This window comes from Coregonus clupeaformis, chromosome 16 (genome assembly GCF_020615455.1).
Source record: "Coregonus clupeaformis isolate EN_2021a chromosome 16, ASM2061545v1, whole genome shotgun sequence".
NCBI lineage: Eukaryota > Metazoa > Chordata > Actinopteri > Salmoniformes > Salmonidae > Coregonus > Coregonus clupeaformis.
Window position 1 is genome coordinate 32,039,651 of NC_059207.1, and position 18,996 is coordinate 32,058,646.

Sequence of the window (18,996 nt, forward strand, 5' to 3'; positions counted from 1 at the left end):
TTTGGACGAGATTGACTTTATTACCAAAATTATCCTATTTACACTTTGTATTCAATTTTGACAGTAGAATAAATGGTTCTCACTCATATTGATGCCACATAGGCTGTTTTCTAAATGAGAAGTTGGTTTTTAGAGGCAGTTGCTCTTTAAATCCAGTATTATCTGACTATAACACAAAGAAAGTGGGTACATACATGTGCCATGCTGCCCAACAGCCTGGTCTTGATCCAAAGCGGACGTTCATATCACTGTGAAGCTTTTGGATCTGTCTATACAGTTTTTTCTGCCTCGCCATGGCTTCTCTGAGGGGCCAACCAAGTGATCCAAGGCTGAGACCTGTAGCTACTCTGGGCATTCCTGATGCTGGGTCTCCAAAGCCCTACAGCTCCATGTCCTCCTCTCCAGAGCTGTGGGCCCCGGCCCCTGGGCTGCAGTACAGAGGGGAGTACGTCTCCCCTGGGGGGTTTGTGGGGGTGGGGGGAATCTGAGGTGTAGGAGTGGCACTGGGGGTCGGGGGTTGCCTGCTGGTAGTCTGCTGCTTCCTCTGCAGGGAGTCTTTCAGCTTTCGGGCCAGCGCATCCTCTGGGAGGCGCCATACTACCAGCTCCATACAGGAGTGGCTCCTATGGGAACAGGAGAGGAACAGGTGAGTCGATGGGACTGAAAGAGAGAAACAAATAGTGAACACCTCCAAAAGGTATAACGTTTATTCACTACTGGCCACCATGACAGACGGGTCAGGGTTCTATACTAACTTTTCCCACTGTTGGCACTGATGCTACCAACCTTTTCAGTTGGTGGCACCAGCACATGATTTGTTCACACCAATTTTTTTAAGAATTGTTTTAAGAATGATCTGGCCCGTGTCCCATAATGTGCCTGCATTCCATACAGAACCAGGCTAATGACTAGCCATCTTTTAAATTACCATACCCTTGAGTGCTTACATTGATTTGGATAGATTTACTGTAACAGCAAAGAAAAGAGACTGTTAAATGTATTTATTGCAGATTTTAAAGTGCCACGTGTTCTTTTTTGCAAAATCCTTGAGAGCAGAATTTGAAAAAACGATACTTGATACCACAGCAACAACAAAAGGAAAGCGGGGAGAAGGACTGTGATTTCATTTTTTTAATAGAAAAACAAAATGGGATGTTCTAAATCCACAACAATGCTTAAACCACATCAGGGGCAATTCTTTAGGTCTGGGAAAAACTTGAGACATTTATATTTCTTTGTGTAGTTACCCTTTAATTCAGGTTCACACCAGCCAGACAGTTGTGTTCGCTAGTGGTGTTTCTGTAGCACACAATGTGATGGAGTTTTCAAAACAAATGGCCACTGGATTGATGCAAATAATCATGATTTCCCAGTGCCAACTGAAAGCTACTGGCCCGAATGAGAAAAATACTGTCCCGGGTCAAGATCTGACCGGAAAGCGAATGATACGTACATAATTTCAATAGCAGGTGATTTTATCTTTCATTTACGGGCTGAGCAAGTAGCCTATACAGGGTTCATACAGACATTGGCAAGTCAAATAAAAATGACTTTCAAGGACTTTTTCAAGCACTTAATTGTAATTTGCAAGGACCTAAATTGTATATTTAATTGTTGTACCAGCCTATAGAAAAAAATAACTCCCCCCAAAATGTATGCAAAAAAAGTATGTATTACCATTGAACCCTGTGGGTAGGTAGGTACTTGAATGAAATGTTCCTCTGAGGTGGGGGATGAGAAGGAGAGGAATACTTACACAGACTGGGCCACAGTGTGGGGGAGAATGTCACTGATGCCACGCTGAAGCCCCTCCCTCAGACTGTCAGACATCACCAGCACTGGCCGCCTGGGTGCTGGCTCTACATCCAGGTCCTCATCATCATCATCATCATCATCCTCCAGGGTGATCCTGACAGAAACAGACTAACTTCACTGTATGACAGAGTGTGTAGTGCACAGTGCAGACAAAACAAATGGTGATAATGCTAATACAAGTTATATTCAGTTACAATGCATATTGAAATTATGATGAGTTATGGACAGTAACAGAAACTGGAATCTCTCACATTGCCCTCATAAGGTCTCTCATAGCTAACCTTTCCTCAATCTCCTGCAGTCTCCTATGAGCAGTCGCCACCTCGATGCAGGAGCCTTCTGCTTCTGGACTGGCCAGATGGGAGGGAGACCCGGATATGGGCAGCTCCAGGTTCTGAGTCCCCAGGCAGTGCTGGGGAGGTGCTTGGCTGGCTGATTCAGGTAGAGGGGAGCAGTTGTTGCCTGGTGGCCAGATCTGACACACATTAGGGCTGAGGTCATCCAAAGGATCACATCCTGCCTCTCCCATCAGCCTCCTCTTTTTGGCACTGCATCCTCTGGAGAACAAACACATTGATTTGGAGCAAATAATTTGTCCTTTGAAACTAACATGCGCTGCAGAATAAACACCGACGTTCATATTATAGATTTTTCCTATTCTTAACTCACTCGTCATCTGCTCTCCTCCTGTGCTTTCTCAGGCATCGTCTCTCCCAACTCCTGAAGAAATAGCAATAAGAGAAAAAGAAACGCAAGTAAAATGTAATGCCAACATGCTAGCAAGTCTGGGTCTTGCAAAACTCCTGTAAAGCACATGGTTGTTACATATGTGTGTATTGTGCAGCGGTCCCATCAGTAGAAGCAACACAAACATAGACACATGCATACAAACACACGATAACATACGCACTATACACATATGTACACATGGATTTTGTGTTATAGATATGTGGTAGTAGAGGCCTGAGGGCACACACTTAATATGTTGTGAAATCTGTTATGAATGTATTGTAACTGCCTTAATTTTGATGGACCCCATGAAGTGTAGCTGCTGCCTTGGCAGCAGCTAATGGGGATCCATAATAAATACAAATACAAATACTCACGTGCTTGGGGGCGACACTCCTGGCAGGTGTTGAAAGGTATTTGCAGAGCCAATATTGATCCCCATTTCAGGTACATTGATAAAGCCAGGGAATGAGTACATGGCAGGCAGAAAGCCCAGCTCGCTGCTCATGGGGCTGGGATGATGCTCCCGGTTTATCTGAGGTGGAAGGGTTGAACAAAAGTCTCGATGGTAGATGAGCAGACAGAAACAAGGAGGATAAATTGACTTCTTGAAGGCCAACCTAGAAAACAGAAATCGATTATTATAAAAATGAACCATTTTACAGGCATGTGTGTAGCTGTCAGTGGTGCACAGATGGATATAACTAATAAATAATGTTTGGTACAGCAGCGATAGCTGTTGTTTTGGTCACCTATCCATCATAACAAATATTACTTTTAGCTACTGTACTAGCTAATGTCGACCCAGCTAGCTACTAATTCTGAATCTTGTAAATTGTCACTCTTCTTCGCCTAGCGTTATGGCTAGCTGCCTTGATCAGGTTTGAATTATCCAATAAAGTTATGAGGCCCTGAAATGTAACTAGTTTACATACCGTAGATAGCCACAGGGTTAGTTCTGTATAATCTTTGGTAGCTAGTTAGCAAGCTTGCTAAAATTACTATTAGCAAGCTAGCAGAGGCAGCTGCCTAGCAAACTTTATTTGACAGGAATAAATAAAGCCTTTAACATTAAATAAAGGTAGCCCTTCATAATCAGTAAAGAATGGCTTGCCTTGCTCTTCTGCAATATATTCGTCTCGGGCTATCTATGGCTAGCAAGCTAACTAACTAACTTAGGTAGCTAGCCAGTTAGCACTAAGGGTACAACATGACCCGCCCCGCCCCCTGCCTGTTATTGTTGTTGCATGTGAACCCCTGTTGCAGTTCGAACTTCGAACTCTTGAACGTATTTAGCTAACAAACATACCTGTATAACTTTCACTGCGTTTATCTACCTCTTTATTTTCGCTGTCACATTTTCAGCTTTTCTGAGAATAAATTCTGGGTTGAATGAATGCATTGAAGTGAGGTGCTAAGAACCACCAAGTACACTGCGCAAATGCTGATGAAGAATCGAATCGCGCAAAAAAACTCGTTCACGTTCTACAAAAGACTTGAGCATGCGCTTCTGAGACAACACCAGGTCACTTGACACGACCAATACATGAGAGCAATGTCAACATAAAATCAAGTTAAAGAAGGTATCCTCTTGTCTTGACAACAAGGTCACTCTACAGGTAGGCGACATAGATTTTGATCATTAAGATGAATCATGTGTGAAATGTCATTTTAGGAATAGCTAATCTATTGGCTTGTCTATCAACAACAATAGGGTAGGGATGGACAGCCGAGTAAACTCAACTCCGTTCGTAGAGATTTATGGACGGGATTGAGTTTACTCAGCTAGTTTGGACACTTATTTTCACTATATAGCGAACGTTAGTTGGCTACTGTACATGAAACTCTATTGATTCTAGCTGTTTTTTTCCCTCTCTAAGGTTGGTCAAAATGTATACCCTGTACATTGTGAGTGGACTGCTGGCACTGGTTGCAAGCAAACCCTGTGGTAACTATAATTTATCCCAGAAACACAATATTAGAACACCTGATTGGTCAAGGTCAATATAAAAAATATATATAACTTATGAAACGACCACCTATGTTTGTCCTCTGTAGTTGCATGCCTTTGTTTGTTGAAATCCATACTTTTTGATGAAACGTTAATCAAATACAAGCACCGATTGTTGCTCATTGCTGTTGCTCTAAGGGTGTTTTCACACTTGGTCTCTTTCAGCCATTTTTTGTGTGCAGTGCGAACACTCTAAAGGAACTCAGACCCCTCAAAAGAGCCCCTGAAGCGAACCGAACTGAGACCATCTCGAAAGGTGGGCTGAGTTCGGTTCGGTTGAATTCCGCGGTCCGGGTCCCTTTTTTAGGGCAATGTGAACGCAACGCTCCGCAGGTTCGCTTGTCATTATTCATGCACCACACACTAGACTACTGCAACACCGTTTCCCTTGCCAAAAACCCTCACGTTGGTGCCACAAGAGAATATGGTGCAGGTTCGCGGGGGGAAATGTGTGCTGTTTTTGGATATTGATTAGCGATTGTCAAGGACGCACAGAAATTCCAAAATGTGTGAGTTTTTAGTTCAGATTATTTGTTTGCAATATGTGATCTATAGACTAAGAGAGCTTCATACGCTATTTATTGATTATGGGGTTTGAATAGTGTGTGAAGACAACATATTTGGAGAGAATCACAACATAGGGTACAACATATATTCTAGCTTTAAAGGGGCAGTAGCCTACCTTGGGTGTACAATTTTCAATTACAGCATTATTTATTTTGCAGTTATTCTATTGCTATGTATTCTGTTAGCAATAAAATGTACATGTTTATAGTATCTTCTGATTACAATTATTATGTCTCATATTTTAATTAAATGCAATCAATTAGCTTCCTAAATGTAAGTAGGTACATCTAGCTGTCCGATAACACATTCTGATTGAATGGCTTGTCCTGCACTGTAAAAACCCAGAGTGCATTGAGTGAATGTTGGACAAAGATATTGGTTCCTTTCTAAACATAGCAATGTGAATGCAAAGAGGACTCGTTCCACAAAATAGATGAAGTGAACTGGCAAAATCGTTGATTCTTCATTCAAAGGCAAGGGCAGTGTGCATACAAAACAGAACTGAAAATATATCCTTTATAGTAAAAGCATTGAATGAATCTATCATCGTATTTACAGGTCAGAGAAAAACTAGCCATTTATAAACATTTCACGCAATTCTACGTAAGTTACAGGCCAATGCCAAATCAGTGTGTTTTGTTTGCAACAAAATTGTCCCTGTTTGCAAATATTTACATCTGAGACGTCATTAGGAATCTGAGCATGGTACTTTCAAAAGTTGTGCCTACCTTTCCACCCCAGAAAGAGTAGGCTTGCCGACGCAGAAAAATGTAAGCTTTAACTGCTGGATACTCTTCTTCCGTGGCTTAACCCAACCCATCGGACTCACGTCTTTCCCGGGTATTTTACAGCTTGTTTCTAGCATAAAGCATTGTGGACCAAAGCGTTTTTATAGATCTCTTTATATAATTGGATCCATTCTATTTTCTTCAAAATCTTAAGCTAACAAGGGGTAGGCCTGTGCTTTTTTTTCAATTATTCTTTAATAAAAGGTAGGCCGATGGCAAACCCCCTCAATTCGAGTCTTGGTTTTAACTTAACAGCCCTTCACTGACACGAGGTAGGCTATTTAAAGAGTGCATGGTGGGTGGAGGAATTTACCCACAAATCTATGGATATAGCAGCCTATAGCCTAATTTACATCTGTCAAACAAGTAGGCCTACCTCTTATTTCTTAAATAGGAAGAAATAAGCTCCAACACAAAGCCCTCTTGTTGTTAGTAAAGTCTAATTAAAATGTAGACAGTTGAAATGAATTATGCCTACTCGAATTTGCCTACTTTCAGTACCATGAGCTGTCCATTTCTGATTGATTGTGCCGCTGCTGCTGCTTGAAGTTTCTGCACCACAGTGTAAGTTACTCGAATCAATAACTCTGATAAATACATTGTGGGCAAGAAACATATTGTTTTGAATAAAATCAATAATATACTGAATGAAAATATAAACGCAACATGTAAAGTGTTGGTCCCATGTTACATGAGCTGAAATAAAAGATCCACAACATTTTCCATATGCACAAAAAGCTTATTTCTCTAAAATGTTGTGCACAAATGTGTTTACATCCCTGTTAATGAGCATTTCTCCTTTGCCAAGATAATCCATCCACCTGACAGGTGTGACATATCAATACACTGATTAAACAGCATGATCATTCCCGGCACAAGGTGCACCTGTGTACAATAAAAGGCCACTCTAAAATGTGCAGTTTTGTCACACAACACAATGCCACAGATGTCTGAAGTTTTTGAGGGAGTGTGCAATTGGCTTGCTGGTTGCAGGAATGTCCACCAGAGCTGTTGCCAGAGAATTGAATGTTAATTTCTCTACCATAAGCCGCCTCCAACGTCGTTTTAGAGAATTTGGCAGTACGTCCAACTGGCCTCACAACCGCAGACCACGTGTAACCACGCCAGTCCAGGACCTCCACATTCAGCTTCTTCACCTGCGGGATCGTCTGAGACCAGCCACCCGGACAGCTGATGAAACTGAGAAGTATTACTGTCTGTTATAAAGCCCTTTTGTGTGGAAAAATGCATTCTGATTGGCTGGGCCTGGCTCCCCAGTGGGTGGGCATAAGCCCTCCCAGGCCCACCCATGGCTGCGCCCCTGCCCAGTCATGTGAAATCCAAGGTTAGGGCCTAATTTATTTATTGCAATTGACTGATTTCCTTATATGAACTGTAACTCAGTAAAATCGTTGAAATTGTATGTGGCGTTTATATTTTTGTTCAGTATAGTAGTACCAAGCTATCAAAGTTGACCTCCGGTCCTCCTTCTCATCTTTGCGCTTTCCTTCTCAAACTGAACAGAACATAGGCTATGGATAGTCCGCACGCAAAAGTGACTTTTTTTGGACTAGGCTTAATAAATATAAAAATATGGAAAGAAACCTTTGACTCTCCTCCTGAACTGCCACTGTAGCCCTACACAGCACAGCCATTAGTTTAGCAGCACTCAAAAAAAGTGTTTGATCAGCAAGAGCAGAGCAGGCCAGGGCTCAGGGTTGGAATATCCATTGCCGTGTGTAATGCAGCCTAGTTTCATTTACACCATCCCAGCAGCTGTCTTAGACATATAACTTTGCTCTGTGCTTCTCCGAGCATGCACTTCGTAGGCTATGGATCATTTGATTGAAACCACACTAAATAGCCTCCAGGTGCACTTAATATTGCGCGCCCAGCGGAGAATCAGAGATGGAGGGGCGGCATCGGGCACACTTTTATTTATATACACTACCGTTCAAAAGTTTGGGGTCACTTAGAAATGTCCTTGTTTTCCAGGAAAACATACATGACATTTCTTTGAATAGGAAATATAGCAAAATGAATAGGAAATGTAGTCATTGACAAGGTTAGAAATAATGATTTTTAATTGAAATAATAATTGTGTCCTTCAAACTTTGCTTTCGTCAAAGAATCCTCCATTTGCAGCAATTACAGCCTTGCAGACCTTTGGCATTCTAGTTGTCATTTTGTTGAGGTAATCTGAAGAGATTTCACCCCATGCTTCCTGAAGCACCTCCCACAAGTTGGATTGGCTTGATGGGCACTTCTTACGTACCATACGGTCAAGCTGCTCCCACAACAGCTCAATAGGGTTGAGATCCGGTGACTGTGCTGGCCACTCCATTATAGACAGAATACCAGCTGACTGCTTCTTCCCTAAATAGTTCTTGCATAGTTTGGAGCTGTGCTTTGGGTCATTGTCCTGTTGTAGGAGGAAATTGGCTCCAATCAAGTGCCGTCCACAGAGTATGGCATGGCGTTGCAAAATGGAGTGATAGCCTTCCTCCTTCAAGATCCCTTTTACCCTGTACAAATCTCCCACTTTACACCCACCAAAGCACCCCCAGACCATCACATTGCCTCCACCATGCTTGACAGATGGCATCAAGCACTCCTCCAGCATCTTTTCATTTGGTCTGCGTCTCACAAATTTTCTTCTTTGTGATCCGAACACCTCAAACTTCGATTTGTCTGTCCATAACACTTTTTTCCAATCTTCCTCTGTACCGTGTCTGTGTTCTTTTGCCCATCTTAATCTTTTATTTTTATTGGCCAGTCTGAGAATTGGCTTTTTCTTTTCAACTCTGCCTAGAAGGTCAGCATCCCGGAGTCGCCTCTTCACTGTTGACATTGAGACTGGTGTTTTGCGGGTACTATTTAATGAAGCTGCCAGTTGAGGACCTGTGAGGCGTCTGTTTCTCAAACGAGACACTCTAATGTATTTGTCCTCTTGCTCAGTTGTACACCGGGGCCTCCCACTCCTCTTTCTATTCTGGTTAGAGACAGTTTGCGCTGTTCTGTGAAAGTAGTAGTACACAGTGTTGTACGAGATCTTCAGTTTCTTGGCAATTTCTCACATGGAATAGCCTTAATTTCTCCGAACAAGAATAGACTGACGAGTTTCAGAAGAACGTTTTTTGTTTCTGGCCATTTTGAGCCTGTAATCGAACCCACAATTGCTGATGCTCCAGATTCTCAACTAGTCTCAAGAAGGCCAGTTTTATTGCTTCTTTAATCAGCACAACAGTTTTCAGCTGTGCTAACATAATTGCAAAAGGGTTTTCTAATGATCAATTAGCCTTTTAAAATGATAAACTTGGATTAGCAAACACAACGTACCATTGGAACACAGGACTGATGGTTGCTGATAATGGGCCTCTGTACGCCTATGTAGATATTCCATTAAAAATCAGCCGTTTCCAGCTACAATAGCCATTTACAACATTAACAATGTCTACACTGTATTTCTGATCAATTTGATGTTATTTTAATGGACAAAAATTTTCTTTCGATAACAAGGACATTTCTAAGTGACCCCAAACTTTTGAACGGTAGTGTATATATGTATTTATATACTAAACCCTTGTCACGATCGTCGTATCGAGTAGACCAAGGCGCAGCGTGTTGAGCGAACATACTTTATTTAATTAAAGTGCACACACGAATAACAAAACAACAAACGATACCGTGACGTCCTAAGTCTAAACACAACCAACTGGAACAAGATCCCACAAACACTAAGGGAAAACCGACAGTTTAAATATGGCTCCCAATCAGAGACAACCAGCCACAGCTGACATTCGTTGCCTCTGATTGGGAGTCACTCAGGCCAACAAAGAAATAAACAAACTAGAACTCCCAACAAAGAAATACAACACATAGAATGAACACACCCTGGCTCAACCTATAGAGTCCCAGAGCCAGGGTGTGACAGTACCCCCCCCTAAAGGCGCGGACTGCGACCGCGCCTCCACTAGAACAAAACAGGGGAGGGCTGGGTGGGCATTCCTCCTCGGCGGCGGTTCTGGCTCCGGGCTTGCCCACCACCCTCCAATAAACCCCCCATAGCGCCCCTGGTCCGGTCTGGCCCCGCTGGCTGGAGCTGAACTGGACGTAGCAGGAGCGGTTAGCTTCAGCTCCGTTGTGGAGCAGTTGACCGGTACCTGATTAGGCACCGGTGACCCAGGCACGGGTTGTGCCGGACTGACGATGCGCACCCCTGGCTTGGTGCGTGAGGCAGGAAAGGACCGGACCGGGCTGATGATGCGCACCCCTGGCTTGGTGCGTGGAGCAGCAACGGGCCGGACCAGGCTGACGATGCGCACCCCTGGCTTGGTGCGTGGAGCCGGAACGGGCCTCACCGGACTGACGATGCGCACCCCTGGCTTGGTGCGTGGAGCAGCAACGGGCCGGACCGGGCTGACGATGCGCACCCCTGGCTTGGTGCGTGGAGCCGGAACGGGCCTCACCGGACTGACGACTCGCACCCCTGGCTTGGTACGTGGAGCAGCAACGGGCTTTACCAGGCTGACGACTCGCACCCCTGGCTTGGTGCGAGTAGCAGGAACGGGCTGGACCAGGCTGACGACTCGCACCGTAGGCTTGGTGCGAGTGGCAGGAACAGGCCGGGCCGGGCTGGCGACGCGCACCGTAGGCTTGGTGCGAGTGGCAGGAACAGGCCGGGCCGGGCTGGCGACGCGCACCGTAGGCTTGGTGCGAGTGGCAGGAACAGGCCGGGCCGGGCTGGCGACGCGCACCGTAGGCTTGGTGCGAGTGGCAGGAACAGGCCGGGCCGGGCTGGCGACGCGCACCGTAGGCTTGGTGCGAGTGGCAGGAACAGGCCGGGCTGGCGATGCGCACCGTAGGCTTGGTGCGAGGGGCAGGAACAGGCCGGGCCGGGCTGGCGACGCGCACCGTAGGCTTGGTGCGAGGGGCAGGAACAGGCCGGGCCGGGCTGGCGACGCACACCGTAGGCTTGGTGCGAGGGGCAGGAACAGGCCGGGCCGGGCTGGCGACGCACACCGTAGGCTTGGTGCGAGAGGCAGGAACAGGCCGGGCCGGGCTGGCGACGCACACCGTAGGCTTGGTGCGAGAGGCAGGAAAAAGGCCGGACCGGGCTGGCGACGCACACCGTAGGCTTGGTGCGAGGGGCAGGAACAGGCCGGGCCGGGCTGGCGATGCACACTGTAGGCTTGGTGCGAGGGGCAGGAACAGGCCGGGCCGGGCTGGCGACGCACACCGTAGGCTTGGTGCGAGAGGCAGGAACAGGCCGGACCGGGCTGGCGACGCGCACCGTACACTTGGTGCGGAACAGGCCGGACCGTACTGGGGGCACACACCACTGGCTCTAAACCGGGATCTGGAACGGGCCGGACCGGACTGGTAACACACCCCAGTACCTCTCGCCGTGCCTCTAAACCTTCCTTCCCTTCCTTTACCAGTGACCCCCGTAACCTGGTGGCCTTCTGAATACGCCCCTTGTCTGCCTCCGTCAGCCCCGTCGTCCATGCCCTGTGCCCCCCCTAAAAATTTTTTGGGGTTGCCTCTCGACCGTCCGACGACGACACTGATCACGCCGTTGCTCCTCTCTCCGTCGCGCCTCTACTGTCTCACTCCATGGCCGGCGATCCATCCCGGCCAGGATTTCCTCCCAGGTCCAGGACCCCTGCCCGTCCAAAATCTGCTCCCACGTCCAGGCTGCCTGCTCCTGGACACGCTGCTTGGTCCTTGTATGGTGGGATCTTCTGTCACGATCGTCGTATCGAGTAGACCAAGGCGCAGCGTGTTGAGCGAACATACTTTATTTAATTAAAGTGCACACACGAATAACAAAACAACAAACGATACCGTGACGTCCTAAGTCTAAACACAACCAACTGGAACAAGATCCCACAAACACTAAGGGAAAACCGACAGTTTAAATATGGCTCCCAATCAGAGACAACCAGCCACAGCTGACACTCGTTGCCTCTGATTGGGAGTCACTCAGGCCAACAAAGAAATAAACAAACTAGAACTCCCAACAAAGAAATACAACACATAGAATGAACACACCCTGGCTCAACCTATAGAGTCCCAGAGCCAGGGTGTGACAACCCTCCCCTTGACTGAAATTGAAAAAGCATGACACTCCCCCATTTTCTTCTAGGTAACCATTCTGTAAACTTTGATCCGTCCCTTACATTTCATATGGTATGTATTAATTTGTGGATGTCCATCATCCATTTCGTATGATATGTTATGAATTGCATTTCGTATGATATGTTAAGAATTGCCATTTGTACAATATGTTACGAATTGCAATTTGTACGATATGTTAGGAATTTGCAAAACATATGATATTTTAGGAATTCCAATTTGTTGTTGCTAACGTTAGCTAGGTGGCTAATGCTAACGTTAGCCACTAGTTGATAGGGGTTAAGGTTAGGGGAAGGGTTAGCCTTTGAATTGCTAGACGTTTGCGTTATACCCTCCTCTCGGTTTTGCCTTAAGTAACTTATCTTATGTAACTATACCAAACGTAACATATCATACTAATTTGAGTGTCCCAGATGTACATTTACTATGTTACGTCTAGTATATGAGACCAGTCTGCGATTCTACAAAACCTGGTCTCCGCTCCACCCAAGTTGGTGAAGTTCATCAAACTTCCTTCACCTGAGTTTCCTCACATGCATTTACTCAACACTAGTTATTTGAAGAGCCAGTGGGAAAGTACAGAGTTGGTTAGGCATGATGCACCGATGCTATCCGATACTCTTGGACATCATCGGCACAAAAATCCATAGCTAGCTTCATGTCCTCTGTGTCACGAATGTTGAATAAATATGACACTTCGCTAAGCCCCGCCCCCCTCTTGGTTACTGTTGCAACAATGGCGCCGGAGGGGATGGCTGCCGTTTTACGGGCTCTTAACCAACTGTGCTATTTTGTTAGTTTTTTCGCGTTGTTTAACTTATTTTGTAACTTATTGTGTACATAATGTTGCTGCTACCGTCTCTTATGACCTAAAATAACTTCTGGACATCAGAACAGCGATTACCTCGAACTGGACGAAGATTTTTTCTTTAACGAGTCCAACGCGAAGGATATACTGCTTTCTCGGGAACGGGCCCAAATCCCCGTCATTTGCGTGAAGAAAAGATGGAGAAAAAGGGGGCGGAGGTCGGGTTGCCTTCTGAGAATTCGTAGGCGAGTGAGTAAACCTCCACTACCATCCGTTCAATGGCCAACGTGCAATCATTGGAAAACAAAATGGATGATCTACGATCAAGAATATCCTACCCATGGGACATTAAAAACTGTAATATCTTATGTTTCACCCAGTCGTGGCTGAACAACGACACAGATAATATAGAGCTGGCGGGATTTTCCATGCATCGGCAGGACAGAGAAGCTACGTCTGGTAAGACAAGGGGCGCCGGTGTGTGTCTATTTGTCAGTAACAGCTGGTGTGCGATGTCTAATATTAAAGAAGTCTCGAGGTATTGCTCGCCTGAGGTAGAGTACCTTATGATAAGCTGTAGACCACACTATCTATCAAGAGAGTTCTCATCTATTTTATTTGTAGCCATCTATTTACCACCACAAACCGATGCTGGCACTAAGACCGCACTCAACGAGCTGTATAAGGCCATAAGCAAACAACAAAATGCTCATCCAGAAGTGGCCGGGGACTTTAATGCAGGCAAACTTAAATCCGTTTTACCTAATTTCTACCAGCATGTTACATGTGCAACCAGAGGAAAAAAAACTCTAGACCACCTTTACTCCACACACAGAGACACACGCATACAAAGCTCTCCCTCGCCCTCCATTTGGCAAATCTGACAATAATTATATCCTCCTGATTCCTGCTTACAAGCAAAAACTAAAGCAGGAAGTACCAGTGACTCGCTCAATACGGAAGTGGTCAGATGACGCGGATGCTACGCTACAGGACTGTTTTGCTAGCACTGACTGGAATATGTTCCGGGATTCATCCAATGGCATTGAGGAGTATAACACCTCAGTCATCGGCTTCATCAATAAGTGCATCGACGACATCGTCCCCACAGTGACCGTACGTACATATCCCAACCAGATGTCATGGATTACAGGCAACATCCGCTTAGAGCTAAAGGCTAGAGCTGCTGCTTTCAAGGAGCGGGACACTAATCCGGACGCTTATAGGAAATCCCGCTACGCCCTCAGACGAACCATCAAACAGGCAAAGCGTCAATACAGGATTAAGATTGAATCCTACTACACTGGCTCTGACGTTAGTCGGATGTGGCAGGGCTTGAAAACTATTATGGACTACAAAAGGAAACCCAGCCGCGAGCTGCCCAGTGACGCGAGCCTACCAGACGAGCTAAATGCCTTTTATGCTCGCTTCGAGGCAAGCAACACTGAAGCATGCATGAGAACACCAGCTGTTCCGGACGACTGTGTGATAACGCTTTTGGTAGCCGATGTGAGCAAGACCTTTTAAACAGGTCAACATTCAGGACGTGTACTCAAAGCATGCAACTGGCAAGTGTCTTCACTGACATTTTCAACCTCTCCCTGACTGAGTCTGTAATACCTACAGTGAGGGGAAAAAAGTATTTGATCCCCTGCTGATTTTGTACGTTTGCCCACTGACAAAGAAATGATCAGTCTATAATTTTAATGGTAGGTTTATTTGAACAGTGAGAGACAGAATAACAACAAAATCCAGAAAAACGCATGTCAAAAATGTTATAAATTGATTTGCATTTTAATGAGGGAAATAAGTATTTGACCCCCTCTCAATCAGAAAGATTTCTGGCTCCCAGGTGTCTTTTATACAGGTAACGAGCTGAGATTAGGAGCACACTTTTAAAGGGAGTGCTCCTAATCTCAGTTTGTTACCTGTACAAAAGACACCTGTCCACAGAAGCAATCAATCAATCAGATTCCAAACTCTCCACCATGGCCAAGACCAAAGAGCTCTCCAAGGATGTCAGGGACAAGATTGTAGACCTACACAAGGCTGGAATGGGCTACAAGACCATCGCCAAGCAGCTTGGTGAGAAGGTGACAACAGTTATTGCGATTTATTCGCAAATGGAAGAAACACAAAATAACTGTCAATCTCCCTCGACCTGGGGCTCCATGCAAGATCTCACCTCGTGGAGTTGCAATGATCATGAGAACGGTGAGGAATCAGCCCAGAACTACACGGGAGGATCTTGTCAATGATCTCAAGGCAGATGGCACCATAGTCACCAAGAAAACAATTGGTAACACACTACGCCGTGAAGGACTGAAATCCTGCAGCGCCCGCAAGGTCCCCCTGCTCAAGAAAGCACATATACATGCCCGTCTGAAGTTTGCCAATGAACATCTGAATGATTCAGAGGAGAACTGGGTGAAAGTGTTGTGGTCAGATGAGACCAAAATGGAGCTCTTTGGCATCAACTCAACTCGCCGTGTTTGGTGGAGGAGGAATGCTGCCTATGACCCCAAGAACACCATCCCCACCGTCAAACATGGAGGTGGAAACATTATGCTTTGGGGGTGTTTTTCTGCTAAGGGGACAGGACAACTTCACCGCATCAAAGGGACGATGGACGGGGCCATGTACCGTCAAATCTTGGGTGAGAACCTCCTTCCCTCAGCCAGGGCATTGTAAATGGGTCGTGGATGGGTATTCCAGCATGACAATGACCCAAAACACACGGCCAAGGCAACAAAGGAGTGGCTCAAGAAGAAGCACATTAAGGTCCTGGAGTGGCCTAGCCAGTCAACAGACCTTAATCCCATAGAAAATCTGTAGAGGGAGCTGAAGGTTCGAGTTGCCAAACGTCAGCCTCGAAACCTTAATGACTTGGAGAAGATCTGCAAAGAGGAGTGGGACAAAATCCCTCCTGAGATGTGTGCAAACCTGGTGGCCAACTACAAGAAACGTCTGACCTCTGTGATTGCCAACAAGGGTTTTTCCACCATGTACTGAGTCATGTTTTGCAGAGGGGTCAAATACTTATTTCCCTCATTAAAATGCAAATCAATTTATAACATTTTTGACATGCGTTTTTCTGGTTATTTTTTGTTGTTATTCTGTCTCTCACTGTTCAAATAAACCTACCATTAAAATTATAGACTGATCATTTCTTTGTCAGTGGGCAAACGTACAAAATACTTTTTTCCCTCACTGTACATGTTTCAAGCAGACCACCATAGTCCCTGTGCCCAAGGAAGCGAAGGTAACCTGCCTAAATGATTACCGCTCCATAGCAATCACGTCGGTAGCCATGAAGTGCTTTGAAAGGCTGGTCATGGCTCACATCAACAGCATCATCCCGGATAGCCTTGGCCCACTCCAATTCGCATACCGCCCCAACAGATCCACAGATGATGCAATCTCAATCGCACTTCACACTGCCCTTTCCCACCTGGACAAAAGGAACACCTATGTGAGAATGCTGTTCATTGACTACAGCTCAACGTTCAACACCATAGTGCCCACAAAGCTCATCACTAAGATAAGGACCCTAGGACTAAACTCCTCCCTCTGCAACTGGATCCTGGACTTCCTGACGGGCTGCCCCCAGGTGGTAAGGGTAGGCAACAACACGTCTGCCACGCTGATCGTCAACACTGGGGGCCCCTCAGGGGTGCGTGCTTGGCCCCCTCCTGTACTGCCCTGTTCACCTACGACTGCATGGCCAAGCACGACTCCAACACCATCATTAAGTTTGCTGATGACACAACAGTGGTATGTATGCCTGATCACCGACAACGAAGAGATAGCCTATAGGGAGGAGGTCGTGAAGTAGTGAGTGTACAGCTTGTATAACAGTGTACATTTGCTGTCCCCTAAGTGAAAATGTCCAAATTGGGCCCAAAGTGTCAATATTTTGTGTGGCCACCATCATTTTCCAGCACTGCCTTAACCCTCTTGGGCATGGAGTTCACCAGAGCTTCACAGGTTGCCACTGGAGTCCTCTTCCACTCCTCCATGACGACATCACGGAGCTGGTGGATGTTAGAGACCTTGCACTCCTCCACCTTCCGTTTGAGGATGCCCCACAGATGCTCAATAGGGTTTAGGTCTGGAGACATGCTTGGCCAGTGCATCACCTTTACCCTCAGCTTCTTTAGCAAGGTAGTGGTCGTCTTGGAGGTGTGTTTGGGGTCGTTATCATGTTGGAATACTGCCCTGCGGCCCAGGCTCCGAAGGGAGGGGATCATGCTCTGTATGTCACAGTACATGTTGGCATTCATGGTTCCCTCAATGAACTGTAGCTCCCCAGTGCCGGCAGCACTCATGCAGCCCCAGACCATGACACTCCCACCACCATGCTTGACTGTAGGCACTTGTCTTTGTACTCGTCACATGGTTGCCGCCACACACGCTTGACACCATCTGAACCAAATAAGTTTATCTTGGTCTCATCAGACCACAGGACATGGTTCCAGTAATCCATGTCCTTAGTTTGCTTGTTTTCAGCAAACTGTTTGCAGGCTTTCTTGTGCATCATCTTTAGAAGAGGCTTCCTTCTGGGACGACAGCCATGCAGACCAATTTGATGCAGTGTGCGGCGTATGGTCTGAGCACTGACAGGCTGACCCCCCCCACCCCTTCAACCTCTGCAGCAATGCTGGCAGCACTCATACGTCTATTTCCCAAAGACAACCTCTGGATATGACGCTGAGCACGTGCACTCAACTTCTTTGGTCGACCATGATGAGGCCTGTTCTGAGTGGAACCTGTCCTGTTAAACCGCTGTATGGTCTTGGCCACCGTGCTGCAGCTCAGTTTCAGGGTCTTGGCAATCTTCTTATAGCCCAGGCCATCTTTATGTAGAGCAACAATTCTTTTTTTCAGATCCTCAGAGAGTTCTTTGTCATGAGGTGCCATGTTGAACTTCCAGTGACCAGTATGAGGGAGTGTGAGCGATGACACCACATTTAACACACCTGCTCCCCATTCACACCTGGGACCTTGTAACACTAACGAGTCACATGACACCGGGGAGGGAAAATGGCTAATTGGGCCCAATTTGGACATTTTCACTTAGGGGTGTACTCACTTTTGTTGCCAGCGGTTTAGACATTAATGGCTGTGTGCTGAGTTATTTTGAGGGGACAGCAAATTTACACTGTTATACAAGCTGTACACTCACTACTTTACATTGTAGCAAAGTGTCATTTCTTCAGTGTTGTCACATGAAAAGATATACTAAAATATTTACAAAAATGTGAGGGGTGTACTCACTTTTGTGAGATACTGTAAGTAAGCATTTCACGGTAAGGTCTACACCTGTTGTATTCGGCGCATGTGACAAAGTTTGATTTGATTTGACAAGCCCAATTCCACATGAAATTAAACACCGACTACCCCTTGCTAATCAGGAAGTTCTTGGGTATGTTGTAGTGGACTGTCATTACAATTGCTTCACGGGAACCTGGTAAAATGATGTTAGTAGTGTAGCTAGCCACTGAATGGCTCTGAATTCACTGTCAGCATGCAGTCAAAGCTATAACCACTTTTGGAGCTAACAAGTGCTCTCAAATCATATCCTGATGTCGACAGCAGATGGGAGTTGTATTCATAACATTGCTAACTTAACTAGCGAACATATATTTTGAGAAAACAAGTTATATTAAGTGGTTTGCTAGCTAGCTAGCGTTAGCAACGTTTGGTGGTCAATGAGACTGAGAGCTAGCTAACCATCTGAACTAGCAAACAATGTAACAAAAGTATAATTTCGGATTCCAACAGGCTCTGCATTTCAGGAATCACAGTAGCAATTACTCCTGGTACACTATTTAGCCATTTAAACATTTTATTTTTAGAAAATAATCTGGTTTTGTCATAGCCCCGATTTTAAACGCGAGCGACAGTTGCTATACATTGGAGTGCAGCGATTGGTTGCCCAAAATTCTGGGGCGGGGCTTAGCAAAGGGTCAATTCCATTCATTTTTACATTGTAGTAAAATGATGTGAAGCAGAGTGGAAGTGATTATGTCAGGTACCTGCAGCAGACCCACGTTTGGAAAGTCTGTTTATTAATATGTTCCTTTGTATATTTTGTGTAATTCTGTCCTATTATAAGAAGCAACCACACGGACAATCGG

General features: G+C 45.7%; 2 protein-coding genes across 5 annotated transcripts in view; one reads left to right on the plus strand and one right to left on the minus strand.

Moving 5' to 3' along the window:
* LOC121584891 (coiled-coil domain-containing protein 117-like) lies at nucleotides 1-6,174 on the minus strand. Of its 4 annotated transcripts, none has more exons than XM_041901106.2 (6): nucleotides 5,851-6,174; nucleotides 2,922-3,164; nucleotides 2,485-2,535; nucleotides 2,097-2,372; nucleotides 1,757-1,909; nucleotides 1-623 (listed from the first exon to the last, which is right to left on the minus strand). In XM_041901106.2, the coding sequence occupies exons 1-6, from the start codon at nucleotides 5,985-5,987 to the stop codon at nucleotides 380-382; spliced, it is 1,104 nt and encodes a 367-aa protein (XP_041757040.1). In that variant the 5' UTR covers nucleotides 5,988-6,174; the 3' UTR covers nucleotides 1-379. The 4 variants fall into 4 exon arrangements, with proteins under 4 accessions (XP_041757040.1, XP_041757041.1, XP_041757042.1 ...); XM_041901107.2 differs by lacking the exon at nucleotides 5,851-6,174 and adding an exon at nucleotides 3,882-4,038; XM_041901108.2 differs by lacking the exon at nucleotides 5,851-6,174 and adding an exon at nucleotides 3,854-3,976.
* Nucleotides 4,057-18,996, plus strand: part of LOC121584890 (transcobalamin-2) — a 24,603-nt gene continuing 9,663 nt past the window's right edge. The window contains exons 1-2 of the mRNA XM_041901105.2: nucleotides 4,057-4,163; nucleotides 4,425-4,492. Coding sequence (XP_041757039.1) covers nucleotides 4,435-4,492 — 58 coding nt within the window. The 5' untranslated portion in view covers nucleotides 4,057-4,163; nucleotides 4,425-4,434. The remainder of the gene's footprint in view (nucleotides 4,164-4,424; nucleotides 4,493-18,996) is intronic.